The sequence below is a fragment of the Silurus aristotelis genome, assembly GCF_946808225.1.
Source record: "Silurus aristotelis genome assembly, chromosome: 23".
Lineage (NCBI taxonomy): Eukaryota > Metazoa > Chordata > Actinopteri > Siluriformes > Siluridae > Silurus > Silurus aristotelis.
Window position 1 is genome coordinate 8,138,644 of NC_139596.1, and position 13,953 is coordinate 8,152,596.

Sequence of the window (13,953 nt, forward strand, 5' to 3'; positions counted from 1 at the left end):
AAACTATTCCTTCATTATTGCCTTTTGTATGATGCACTTAGATTCATAATGTTTTTTTTGTTAACAGCTACCCATTGCTAACACTAGCACAAATGATCATTTGTCGTTTGTCCTTCAAGTTTTCTTTGTATTTGTAGGTTTGTATCACTCTACCTTCAACAGCTTGTACACATGTTCATCTGGATAGAGGAATTTGCTAAATTACTAAATATAAGATATTTTAACTGTAAAAGCAAACAAATAATTTTTTTTGCGAGTTCCACGTTTATCTAGAACCTTTGACACCTATTATATACATTACGGACCAGTGAAATTCTTATCTTTATATATTTCAGCTTGTGTGGAAGTTGGGGACAGTTTTTATACAGCACCCCATGAGCACACAGAGTTCAGGGCCCAACTGTGGCAACGTGTTACTGCTTGCACCACCACCCACCCCCATGCTAACCACTGAGCTCTGGTCATGACAGGAACAGATTTTTTTTTATTCCCTAACTAAAATAACAAAATGATACCTCACTGGTCTGGGCTATTTATTAGAAAGTCAAGAATGAAAGAATAATCTGTACCCTTCTGCGTGAAAAATTCACCTTGAACTATGTGCTCGTTAATCTTAATAATTAATATGTAGTCCAAGACTTATTTCGGTAGTGTCCAAGTGTTAAATTTTTAACCTGCCAAAAATGTTTTCCATGTGATCTACGATGCCCGTGGTGTCTTTTCTGATTAGGAAAGAATCACACAGCACACAGAATATATGCATATGTTTTTCTGCAGTTTCTGCAGTTTAATACAGATAAAAGACAAGTATATTTACACACAATAAAAACTGAGCTAAAACTGTGTCTGATTGGGTAAAAACACATGGTAACCAAAGATGTGTGAGCACAGATAAAAAACTTTCTGTATACCTTACATATTCACATCGTAAAGATCCTTTAGACACTGAACAGACAACATGGGAATGTGTTAGTAGTATAAAGCTCCCATCCAAATACTAACACCAAGATTTATTTTGGAATGAGATAATAAGTTTACTTTTTTTAATCATGGTCTTGGATTGGTGTCTTTTCACTTTGGTTAACAGTTTTCTAACTTGTCCACAATGCAGTTGTACTACCTAGTTACTATTGACTGTTTTTTTACTAGTACCTGCATTTGTAATGTCCGCTGTGACATTACAAATGTCAATAGCAGCGAACAAATTATTACCAAAATCAATAAGTAAGGCATAAATGATTCAGATTAGAGTGATCTACCTTCATGCTATTAGTGTGATCTACTTCCATGGTCTTCTTCCATTCTATCAGTTTGATGTACTTCCATGATCTTCCTCCATGTTATTAGAGTGATCTACCACCATACTATCATTGTGATCTACTTATATGATCTACAGTGGTGTGAAAAAGTGTTGGTCTTATTTCTTATTTTTGTGCATGTTTATCACACTTTAATGTTTCAGATCATCAAACTACCGGTAATTTAAATATTACTAAAATATAACACAAGTGAACACAACATGCAGTTTTTAAATGAAGGTTTTTATTATTGAGAGAAAAAACTAAATCCAAAATTACATGGCCCTGTGTGAAAAAGTATTTGCCCCTAAACCTAATAACTGCTTGGGCCACCCTCAGCAGCAACAACTGCAATCAAGCGTTTGTGATAACTTTCAATGAGAATTGTTGTAATTCAGCCACATTGGAGGGTTTTCAAGCATGAACCGCCTTTTTATGGTCATGCCACAGCATCTCAATAGGATTCAGTCAGTACTTTGACTGGGCCAGTCCAAAGTCCTGATTTTGTCTTTCTTCAGCCATTCAGAGGTGGACATGCTGGTGTGTTTTGGATCATTGTCCTACTGCAGAACCCAAGTTCACTTCAGCTTGAGGTTACGAACAAATGGCCGGACATTCTCCTTCAGGATTTTTTGGTAAACAGCAGAATTCATGGTTCCATTTATCACAGCAAGTCTTCCAGGTCCTGAAGCAGCAAAACAGGCACAGACCATCACATTACCACCACCATATTTTACTGTTGTTGTTACTGATGTTCTTTTTCTGAAATGCAGTGTTATTTTTACGCCAGACGTAATGGGACACACACCTTTCAAAAAGTTAAACTTTTGTCTCGTCGGTCCACAGAGTATTTTCCCAAAGGTCTTGGGATCATCAAGATGTTTTCTGGCAAAACTGAGATGAGTCTTTATGTTCTTTTTGTTCAGAAGCGGTTTTGGATTTGGAACTCTGCCATGCAGACCATTTTTGCCCAGTCTCTCTTTTATGGTGGAGTCATGAACACTGACCTTAACTGAGGCAAGTGAGGCCTGTAGTTCTTCGGATGTTGTTGTGGGGTTTTTTGTGACCTCTTGGATGAGTCGTCGCTGTGCCTTTTGGGGTAATTTTGGTCGGCCGGCCACTCCTGGGAAGGTTCTGCACTGTTTCATGTTTTTGCCATTTGTGAATAATGGCTTTCACTGTAGTTTGCTGAAGTCTCAAAGCTTTAAAAATGGCTTTATAACCTTTTCCAGACTGATAAATCTCAATTACATTATCATTTGTTTCTGTTTCTGTTTCTGTTTCTGTATTTGATCCTCTTTGACTCTCGGTATGATAGCTTTTGAGGATCTTTTGGTGTGCTTCACCTTGTCAGTCAGGTCCTATTTAAAAAATGTCTTGATTGCGAACAGGTGTGGCAGTAATCAGGCCTCGGTGTGGGGAGAGAAATTGAACTCAGGTGTGATTAACCACAGTTTTAACAGGGGGCAAACACTCATTCACACAGGTCCATTTAAATTTGGATTTTGTTTTCCCTCAATAATAAAAACCTTAATTTAAAAACTGCATGATGTGTTCACTTGTGTTATCTTTTACTAATATTTAAATTAGTTTGATGACCTGAAACATTAATGTGTGACAAACATGCAAAAACACCACTGTACATCCATGCTATCAGTGTGACCTTCCTCCATGCAATCAGTATGATCTACTTCAATGCAATCAGTATGATCTACTTCCATGCAATCAGTATGATCTACTTCCATGCTATCAGTATGATCTACTTCTAGCTATCTGTGTGATCTACTTCTAGCTATCTGTGTGATCTTTCTCTATGCTATTAGTGTGATTTACCTTCATGCTATCCGTGTGGTCTACACCCATAACCTCTTCCATGCTATAAGTGTGATCTTCCTTCATGCTATCAGTGTAATCTACTTTCATGCTAACAATGTGATCTTCCTCTGTGCTATCTGTGTGATCTACATCCATGATCTTTCTCCATGCTCTCAATGTGATTTACCTTCATGCTATCAGGGTGATATTCCTCCAAGCTATACGTGTGATCTACTTCCACAATCTACTTCCATGCAATCAGTGTGATATTCTACCATGATCTACTTCCATGCTATCAGTGTGATGTACTTCAATTATCTTCCTTCATCTTGTATAGACAAAAATATGAACATGATAAACAGGACATGTGGCTTTGCATGGTTAAGTGACATACAGCTGTTATTACTTAGGGCAGGGGTGGCCAACACGCGGCTCTCGAGCCACATGCGGCTCTTTGCCTGGTTTCATGCGGCTCTTACGTTCATATCGAAGTTTGTGTTTGTGTTTGTGTTTTTTTTTTTTTTATGTGCGTGTTCGCATTGCTTGAGTTCAATACGGTATTTTTAAGACTTAAATGATCTTCCCCCTACTGGGAAACTTTGCGGTATTTTCTTCTCACGCACATGCGCATTTGACAAAAATACCGTATTGAACTCAAGCGAAGCGAACACGCACATAAAAAAAAACCACAAACACAACTTCCATATGCAAATTGTTTACCTAAATTTTAGGTAAACAGTTTGTGTCAAGTTCGCTCTCAAAATGGCAGGAAAAAATGCACAGCAAAGACGAAAATATGAAGATGAACACAGGACGTTTTTAACAGTAATGGCAAGTCATTCTGCCTCATGTCAGGCGTCATTAGTGCATTTCAAATCTTCAGCGCCACTTCAGCTCACTCCATGCTAACATCAACCAGGAAATTCCAAAAGGGACTAAACTTCACAAGCACAAGTTGGTCACTTTGAAAATTCAGGCAGAAAAGCAGATACAGTTTTCCCAAAAATGTAGCTTTAAATTTGGCTTGGAAAATTAAATTTGGCTTGGAACATTGCACGGGCTAAAAAGCCATACAATGAAGGGGAGTTCGTTAAATAATGCCTCAGTGAAGTTGTTAAAATATTGTCTTCTGAAAACGACAAACTAAAACGCATCGTATCAGACGTCCAACTGTCCCTCCACACTGTTGAACACAGAATATAGGACATTAACACGGCTATTGAATCACATGTGCACTCTGACCTGGAATGCCAGAAGTTAGACTAAGCAACATGCATAGTAAAAGAAAAACGCTATTGTAAATTATTTTATTTTTGATTGTGGACTTGGTTGAACTGACAGTGTGTGTGTGTGTGTGTGTGTGTGTGTGTAAGAGGAGGGGATGGGTGATGTTCATGTGTGCCCATGTGTATGATGTGGCTCTTTGCGGTAACACAGTAAAAAATGTGGCTCTTGGTCTCTGACTGGTTGGCCACCCCTGACTTAGGGTGTACTCACTTTTTTGCCAGTTAATTTGACAATGATAGCTGTATATTGATTTATTTTCAGAGAACAGTAAATCTGTACTGCTATACAAGCTGCACATTGTCTACTCTGAAATATATTCAAGTTTCATTTCTATTGTATTGTCTCTTGAGAAGATCTACTAAAATGGTTGCTGAAATGTGACGGGTTTACTAAATTCGTGAGATACTGTACTTCCATGCTATCAGTGTGATCTACTTCTATACTATCAGTGTGATCTACTGTACTTCTAAGTCCACATTTGTTATCATCTACTTCCATGCTATGTGTGATGTACTTCAATGATCTACTTCCATGCGATCAGTTTGATCTTATGGAGAAAGAACAGAATAGTGAAATTCACTGCAGGATTTGAAGCTGTTGTTAACATTTAGCAGAACCTCAAACCGCTATTGTTTATACTGTATGTGTTATAGTTATTTATTCCCCCATGGTAACCACTCAATCGACTTTAATGTCTCCGGCCCCTCCCCCAGCGGGCGCGCGCGTACACAAACAGAGCTGCACACGCGCGCGCGTACACAAACAGAGCTTCACGCGCTCACCTTAATCGGTTTGATTCAAACGGCTTTTGTCCGCGCGAGAGCGTAACGGACATCTGCACAAAGCCGGGCGGCACGAGGGCTGTGATTCTTTTCAGTTTCCCGGCAAAAACACCACGTTTACTTATTTATTTGTTTGTTTGTACACCGGGATGGAAGTGCCACACATTCGGTGTACAAAGAATTGATCATCAGTGAAAACTACAGAGAGCCGGCGGAGAAAACACACACACACACACACACACACACACACACACACACACACACACACACACTTTTATGGCCAAGTTTCTCGCAGAATTACTGGCATGTACTCTGCCAGAAAAAGGCACCTCTCCTATGTTTGAGGTAAGAGCAACATTAATATAAAATATTGAGGAAGTATGTATATGGACACCGTTTTTTGTCTCTCAAGTGAAACGTTATAGTGTGTGAGCTGTAATTAATTGTTCATAAAAAGTGAACAGCGCTGCGTTAAGTACCTGCTCAGTATATGGGCCGGTGTGTGTCGCCTCACCTGAGCCAAGACCAGGTTTGATCTTTTTCACAGAAGTTACTGTCCATCCACCCATCATCCCACCCATCCACCCATCATCCCACTCACCCATCCATCATCTATCCCAATCATCCCACCTATCCACCCACCTACCTTCTTTCTTTCAATTCAATTCAGTTCAATTCAGTTTATTTGTATAGCGCTTCTAACAATGGACATTGTTTCAAAGCAGTTTACAAAGATTAAGAGATCTTGAAAATATGAATTTATAAATTTACAAGCCAGTGGCGACAGTGGCAGGGAAAAACTCCCCTGAGATGGAACGAGCAGGAAAGCTTGAAAGGGAACCAGACTCAAAAGGGAAACCATCCTCATCTAGTTGATACCAAATGCCCATTGATTACAGTTTTATCATTGTTGACATGTACTGGTCAATGATGAGCCATTGTAGCAGACTGTTTATATTAATTACATTCCAAATACATCCTCATAGTTCTTGAGTTGCTCAGTAATTTCATGAATCTTATTGACTGACTGACTGACTGACTGAGCATATCCACTGAATGCTGGGAATGAAACAGGAATACACCCTGGATAGAAAGCCAGTGTATCACAGGGCACAATGCAGACACACATACACACCTATGGTTATAGCCAAACTACCTAGAGTATTCAAAGAACCCTAAGAAAACCCACACCTGAGAGAACATGTAAAACTCCATACAGACTGTGCAAAAAGACTTGCTTTAATTAAGCTTAAGCAGGAAATGCATCAGTGCCACATTGCAATTTTTTTGTATATACATTCAATATTAGCGCTTGAGGATACATTTGTAGCTCATAATAATAATAATTAATCATATCTGAGCTTTTTTTTTTTTTTTTTTAATTCTGTGAAATAATAGTGGTATGACCACACAATGCTTCCAAGTCTGTTCTGTTCTGTGTGTAAAATACATCAGGAGGTTATAATAGGCAAGTTTTCAGTCCTGTCGCTGGCCTTTTTTTTTTATGATGATTAATGAGAAATGATTGTACCACTGCTTTGACAATCTAGACTATAGGCAATTTTTAGAATATGGAGGCCTATACCACAACTCACGTTTTATGTCATAATGTTTATGTGGCCATCATGTGAGGACTGTCCTTCATCCCGTCTCTGCTGTGGTTTGAGTTTTATTCCGCTCTGTTTCACCTATAATCCCCTGGATGAGACCTTCCATCAAACAAATCAGAAAGCTGTAGCTGCCAGTATTAAATCATTTCAGTGTGATGCTGATGGTTCTAATCCGTCTCTAACCCTGGCTAATGTGAGTGAAAAAACCACTGGTACACGTTTTTTGCTGAGAGATGGGGATATAATATAATAAAAAAAAAAATTCAGTTGGATGCGTAGACGGTGGATTCTGTGACTCCTGTTTCACATAATGAACTTTTACTCACTTATTACATTCTTAGTTAGTATAAAACATTATCAAATACTGTATTTACTGTATTGTTTACATCAATGATCAACGTGACTGTACTTATTCATAAATAGCTGATTGATCATAGGTATATGTTTTCTTACTATAAAGTGTTTTACAAAATTCTGAACATATGTTTAGATAGAAACATGGCCTCCTCTCTTCCTTTCTGTCTTTTCTTTTCTTCGTATCTCCTGACCCAATAATGTTGCATGTGCCTGCGTGTTTTATCACATCAGCAGTGGATTGGACAACCCTGATAGATGAGCGTAGTGTAGAACAGCAGGACCGTGTAGAGTTTGGATATGGCTTTGGCTCTGGCTCTGTCCTCATTAACACCCTGCAGTCTTTCGTTTGGCACCCACCAGGGGTCTGTTCTTCATCATCGACACATGTGCACATGCACATAAAAAAAGAATACTTCTAGGCTTCTTTATAATTTTGTCTTGTATGCCTGTGCTTTATATATTTTGACGTTTGGTGGCATTTCAATGTGGTTTCCACTTATATAGAACACAAAACACAAAGATTTCCCCCTAAAACCCATATTGAAATGTTGGGTATCAGTTGAGACACCTATTCAGTATATATATTTTTTTTCTTTAAAAACTTGTAAGCTTTAAATTATTTTACATAAACATGTAAACAAATAATTAGGGCTAAAAATACATTCGTAAAATGGTAATGTGATGTAAATTCTGAGTTTGAATAAATAACCTACCTAAAATCTACCACTGTGTTCAGTCGCTCTTCATTTATACCATGCAAAGCAGGCACACCAAAATATTTAATAAAAACGAATGATTGTGATAATATTTCAGTTTTTTTACTCAAAGGTCCCTCTGATTTATAATCTGTAATTTTTAGCCTTAAATGTGTGTCACATCTTAATGCCCCTGCACTTTATATTTACATGCAGTGTCACAAGAAACTGATCTTAGTGCCTTACAGTTTCTCCACTTTATTGGTGACATGATTGCTAGCAAAAAAGTTTTTAGGAACACCTATTGGTATCCAGACTGGCATCATGTAGAAGCGTGTGAGGAGAGGTTTCAAAAGTTCCTGTCTAGTATTGAATGTATTGTGGATGTTTATTTGACGGCTTGCTTTCTGGTCATGATCTTTTTAGTAGTAATGAATGATGAATTTTCATGCAAAACCCCCAATAGAATAAAAGCAGCCCACTGAAAAGAGAAATGCAATGCTGGGACATGATTGGTTTTGAGATTAGCCTAATTGGAGGACTCACGGTTTGACCTGTATACCTTCAGCCACTGCTCGCAACCTTGGGGTAACTATGGACAATCAGCTGTCCTTCTCCTCACATGTTTGCTCATGTGACTCGTTCTTGTCGATTTATTTTCTTCCACACCCGAAGGATTCGACCATTTCTGTCCACACAGGCTGCCCAGGTGCTTGTTCAGTCTCTTGTCATTTCTAGACTGGACTACTGCAGCTCTCTGCTGGCAGGTCTTCCTCTGAACGCTATTCATCCACTGCAAATGATCCAAAATGCAGCTGCACGACTTGTGTTCAACCTGCCCAAGTTCTCCCACACCACCCCACTGCTGTGCTCCCTTCACTGGCTACCAGAAGCTGCACGTATCAGAATCAAAACACTGATGCTTGCCTACAAGGCCAAAAATGGACCAGCACCCTTTTACCTCAGTGACCTCATCACACCTCACACTGCATCATGCTGTCTGAGATCCTCCAGCACTGCTCGACTGGTACCACCTTCTCTCAGAGTGAGAGGTAAGTAGACTTCAAGGCTCTTCTCTGTTCTGGCACCTAGGTGGTGGAATGAACTTCCATTAGATGTCCAAACAGCAGAGTCCCTGGCTATCTTCAAGCGACAGTTGAAGACCTACCTTAACACTTAAATTAGCACTTTTCAAGTTTGCTTTGTGAAAATCAAGAGTTGTAGCCTGATTTATATCAAGTTTGTAATCTAGTGTACCAGTGTAGATTTATTCATTGCTAGAGACTCAAAGCACTTTTGTACGTTACTCTGTACAAGGACGTGTGCTAAATGTCGCAAATGTAAATGTAAACAAACTACTCAAAAAGCTGTATTGTGATACTTGCTACTGTTATACTGTGTGTGTTTATATGCATGTGTATGTATATATATATATATATATATATATATATATAATATACAATTTCAGTTCAAATTCATTTTAACATTATAAAAATAATTTTAACACTCGTTTAATGTAGCTCACATTTCTGTTTGAGAATTGATATTACAAATATAAATAAAAAATATAAAAGGCGAAATTAAAACCTCAAACATGCTATTATTAGTGATACCATACTTAACATACATACATATATATTTATGTCTACATGAAAAAAAAGAACATAAAAATACCAGGTTCTCATTACTTCACATTTCTTTGCACTGAGCAAAGAAATACTTACACAAACCTGTTCACATTTTTCAGATGACAGAGCAGCTCATAAAAATACTCTTGTAAATGTTGTCTTGTTAATTGAAAGAAAAGAAGATTAAATTGGAAAACCTAGGTAGGGATAGACTAAATCATTCATATATGTGATATCTAATATAAAATATTTGACTATTTTTATTTCAGATGCATCTGTGGCTGCTGTGGTCTCATATCTACTCTCCTTCACTTGTAGCCCATCTAACTCAAAGTCTGGCATGTTGTAGATTTTTTAGATGCATTTCTGCTCATTCAAGGTGTAAAGAGTGGTTATTTGGTTTTCTGTAAGCTTCATGTGTACTTAAATCTGTCTGGAAATGGCCGAAGCTCAACAGTTTCTTAAATACTCAAACCAGCCAGCAGTCATAGTCTTTGAGGAAACGTTTTCTCCATTTAAATAATGAATGTGAACATTGACTGATTGTTGTGACCTACATGTAATGCATTGTGCGGATGTTCCTATTAAACTGACTAGTGGTTGTATGATTGTATTGGTTGTATTCTTATCCTTTGTGCAACAGAGGTTTCCAGCTGCATTCTGTTTGGATATTTCATGCAATATTCTGAAGTCTGTTTTTCAGCTGTAAGGCCTTTGAAGCTCTTATCTTTTTTTTACCCCCGTTTAAAGCTGTTAATTGACTTTCAGTATCTTATCTGAGGCAATTTTCAGGGTAGTGACAGATACGTGACTTTAGGGTAATTTGACAGTAATATTGAATGTCTTCTGGTAAATGAGCTGAAATGTAATGGCAGATAGTAGAAATAATAACTACATACAGTAAACTGTACCGTCAGCTCTAAAATTATTGGCATCCTTTATCTTTCTTTTCTTTTCGGCTTCTCCCGTTAGGGGTCGCCACAGCGGATCCTCCGCACGTTTGATTTGGCACATGTTTTACGCTGGATGCCCTTCCTAACGCAACCCTCCCCAATTTATCCGGGCTTGGGACCGGCACTAAGAGTGGCTGGGGATGGTTCCCTGAACGGGAATCGAACCCGGGTGGGAGCGCTGCATCTTAACCACTAGACCACCAGGGGACCTATTGGCATCCTTTATGAAATAGGTAAAAAAAAAGGTTATAAAAATGGTTTGAAAGTGTAATCTTGACAAACTCCTCTCATTGTTGCCAGCTGTCTATCTTCTTTACTTCTCATTATTGGGGAATGAAATGCCAGAGTCTCCTGTGTTTGAAAATGGATAATCATCAGGCTCCAGGTATCAGAAGAGAGATGTGTCACTCTCCCACAGCGAGCTAATCAGAGAGGATCTTACTAGGGTGGAAGGGAAAGTGAAAAGATTAGTGCATAATCAAAGGAAGTTGTCAAAGAGATTGAATTTAACTTTCCTCTAGTGATTTCTCTTTCAGGAATTTTATTGAAAGAGTAGCATATCTGCTGTAAAATATGAAATGTATACGCTGCTGATTTGCATGCAGGCCAAACCTTAACTTTTAAACAATCCTAATCAGCCACAAGGGGGCTGTCTCATTTCCTTAACTGCTCTTGTTTTACAAAGCACGGCATGAGTTCATATTGGATGTGTGCACAAATGTTTGTTTGTTTGTCTATCCATTCCAATTTATCTGCATGTTGAGTACTTCATTTAAAGTACCAAAGGATAAAGGTAAAGCCTGTAAGTCACCCAGCAGTTTTTGCATATTTGATTATTGAGAGTGAGATTCATTGAGAGTTTAGTTTTTTGTAATCATAAGTGCGTAAACTTTATTCTGCCAGGGATTCTTTTAATTGTAAAAATGGCATTGCTGAGCAGTAGCAGGCCGTGCATTTTACACCTAGGCCTTCAGTGCTTTTCTTGAAAAGTCTCTTATAAATGTCATTGGAATTATATTTGTGACCAAATCAATTTCTTCTCCTCTGTCAGCCATGGTGAAATGAAGAAACATAATTCCACAGCTTGAGCAGTTTGATACATAGGCAGTTTCCAAGCTCTGAATAATCTGCCCTACGATCCTCCAACTCCAATCAAAGGACATGAAAATGGCAGGATATTTAGACACCTGCTAGATGGCCTCTGTGCCACGAACTCAAAATCCGATCGGTTAAAGCAACAATTTTATTCTCATGTATTTTATACTACCAGGCGAAATCTGATTGGATAGAAACGTCAAACTATGCAGACACTCCTTGCAGCAGCGCACCTGAGAGAAAGGCTATGAAATGAAGAGAATAGACTACTGGGAATAATGGAATATATATACATGGACAAAAATGTATTAAAAGTAAGTCAGTGATTCTTGCTGGCTCTGATGACCTGCCACTGTTCCTGAGTATGTCAATTAATAAACATTTTATTTATTTTGTCTAATTGTTAGAACTAAAGAACTTTTTTTATAACTTAACTTTTCACCTTCAGAACATTAGGTTTTACATTATTTTAAGATTTGTGAGTTGCTGAGATTTGGATTAAACCCATTTAGAACAAGAGAGCAATGTATTCATTGTAAGTACAGTATATGACTAATATTTTGTGATGTAGCAAGATTAAAAGAAACCACCAGTACGAGCTGCTATAAATAAACCTACTTAGGGATTTTCAGTGTGCTACAATGCAGTTTAGATTAAACTACTTCACCTTCATATAAAATTCATATTCAAACCTGTTGGCCTATAGAATGGTTAAGTTGTGATATACTTTAAATCTACATATATGTATTAGGTCTTTTGGAGCTTGCCACTGAAGCAAAGCCAGGTAAGATATGAATGTTTCTTTTAATATTTTAAAAGCTTTTTTTTTTTTGCTAATGGACAAACTATTTTGTCAGGCTCATTAACAACGTGACTAGAGCTGCAGGATCATTTGAATACTTTCTACACACTATAAAAAGCAACAATTTGCCCCCCCCCCCCCTTCCTCCTTATCACATGCGACAAAGTGCTGCTGCTTGCATCTTGTCACATCACGAAGCTGTGCAAAGCAGAGGTGAACACACTCTCAGGTCATCGGGTCCTGGAACAACATATCTCACTCCTTGACACCTCCGCACTCTTGTCATTCTGTAGTCCAGGAAATTGCTTCTGTAGCTGTCTATTTGACCATGATAGTAGTGCATGTGGAGCTGTGAGTGATGCATGCAGCCGAAGTAATGTCCAGCAATGAATAAAGATGAGTGTGTGTACCAACAGTGTGTGCAAAGTCTCTTTTTCCCTTCTGTGTATGTGCAGTAATCACTTGCATGCTAACATCTCTGGCTTTTGTAATCATGGGTGTTTCAGAAATAGGAGCCAAGGACAGTTAGAGTTTTCTCAAACAGCACAATAAGATTGAAAAGCGGTTTTGTAGAGTTAAATTTGTAAGCAGTGCCCTGAATGGCAGAATGGTGATGTTGAAGAAAGATTGCACAGATTGCATGGCTGATTGTCGGAATTCCCTCATCAGAACTGCAGATACACTGTATACTGGCTCATTTGACCCTCTGAGTCTGTGTTATTGTTGGTATTATCATCAAAGTGATCTGATATCTGTCTGGGTTTTTAGTTGATTGACATAAAGAAGTCATGGATTTCATGCACTCATTTACATATTTTGTGATAGCACATAATAAGTAGCATGTTTCATTTAACATGCATTCATTTTAGCTACAATATGACAGTTAAACAATGTTACCAATGTATACTAATAATAATGTATTTAAGTACATTAGAATCTATTACATATAATTTTTTTTAAGTAGTAATGAGGTTGACACAAGCAAAAATCTAGAAAAGTAATAAAATGATGATTATTAACTATTTTAAATTGTTGTGCCCTGAGGTTTTAAGGTAATCCTGTTCGGGACACCCAATACATTGAACAGCGAAAATTGTGCAGCATGTGGGTTTATTCCCATCCTGATAAGACTGGACTGTATAATTCAATCCTTAACCTTGTGTTGCCCGTTCTTCCTGAGTAATCATGTGCAGCCTCCATCTTACTCGTACTTGAGGCATTTGCTGCAGTTGATTTTCAGTTTACTGTCACTCTGTTGTTTACAGTCATGCAGTGTGTACACTTTTTATGACTTTTGTCTCAGCTACACTCTTTCATCTATCCATTTTTTTTTTAATTCAATGTATAATTTTCTGGATATTGAAATTGAATTTGAATGCGAAATTACTGAACAGGTACAGTTATGAGTTATGTTAAAGTGGCACATAATCAGATTAAAACTCAAGTGATTTTGTCTAAAGTCTCCTCTAGGGGTGCTATAATGCACAAACCCTATCCCTATAAAAACTTACAACACCTCTTACATCAAATTATGATTCTTCATTTGGTGTCAAATGGTGGTCCCAATAACTTTAGATATTCCTGTTTTGTTAAACGGAAGAGCCAGAAAATGCTTTGGTCTGTAATTTCTG

The 13,953-nt window shown here is 37.9% G+C and overlaps 1 protein-coding gene across 1 annotated transcript in view; it reads left to right on the forward strand.

Moving 5' to 3' along the window:
* Positions 1-5,160: 5,160 nt before the first annotated feature.
* rasgef1ba (RasGEF domain family, member 1Ba) overlaps positions 5,161-13,953 on the forward strand; it is a 59,095-nt gene continuing 50,302 nt past the window's right edge. The window contains exon 1 of the mRNA XM_083526994.1: positions 5,161-5,527. Coding sequence (XP_083383120.1) covers positions 5,459-5,527 — 69 coding nt within the window. The 5' untranslated portion in view covers positions 5,161-5,458. The remainder of the gene's footprint in view (positions 5,528-13,953) is intronic.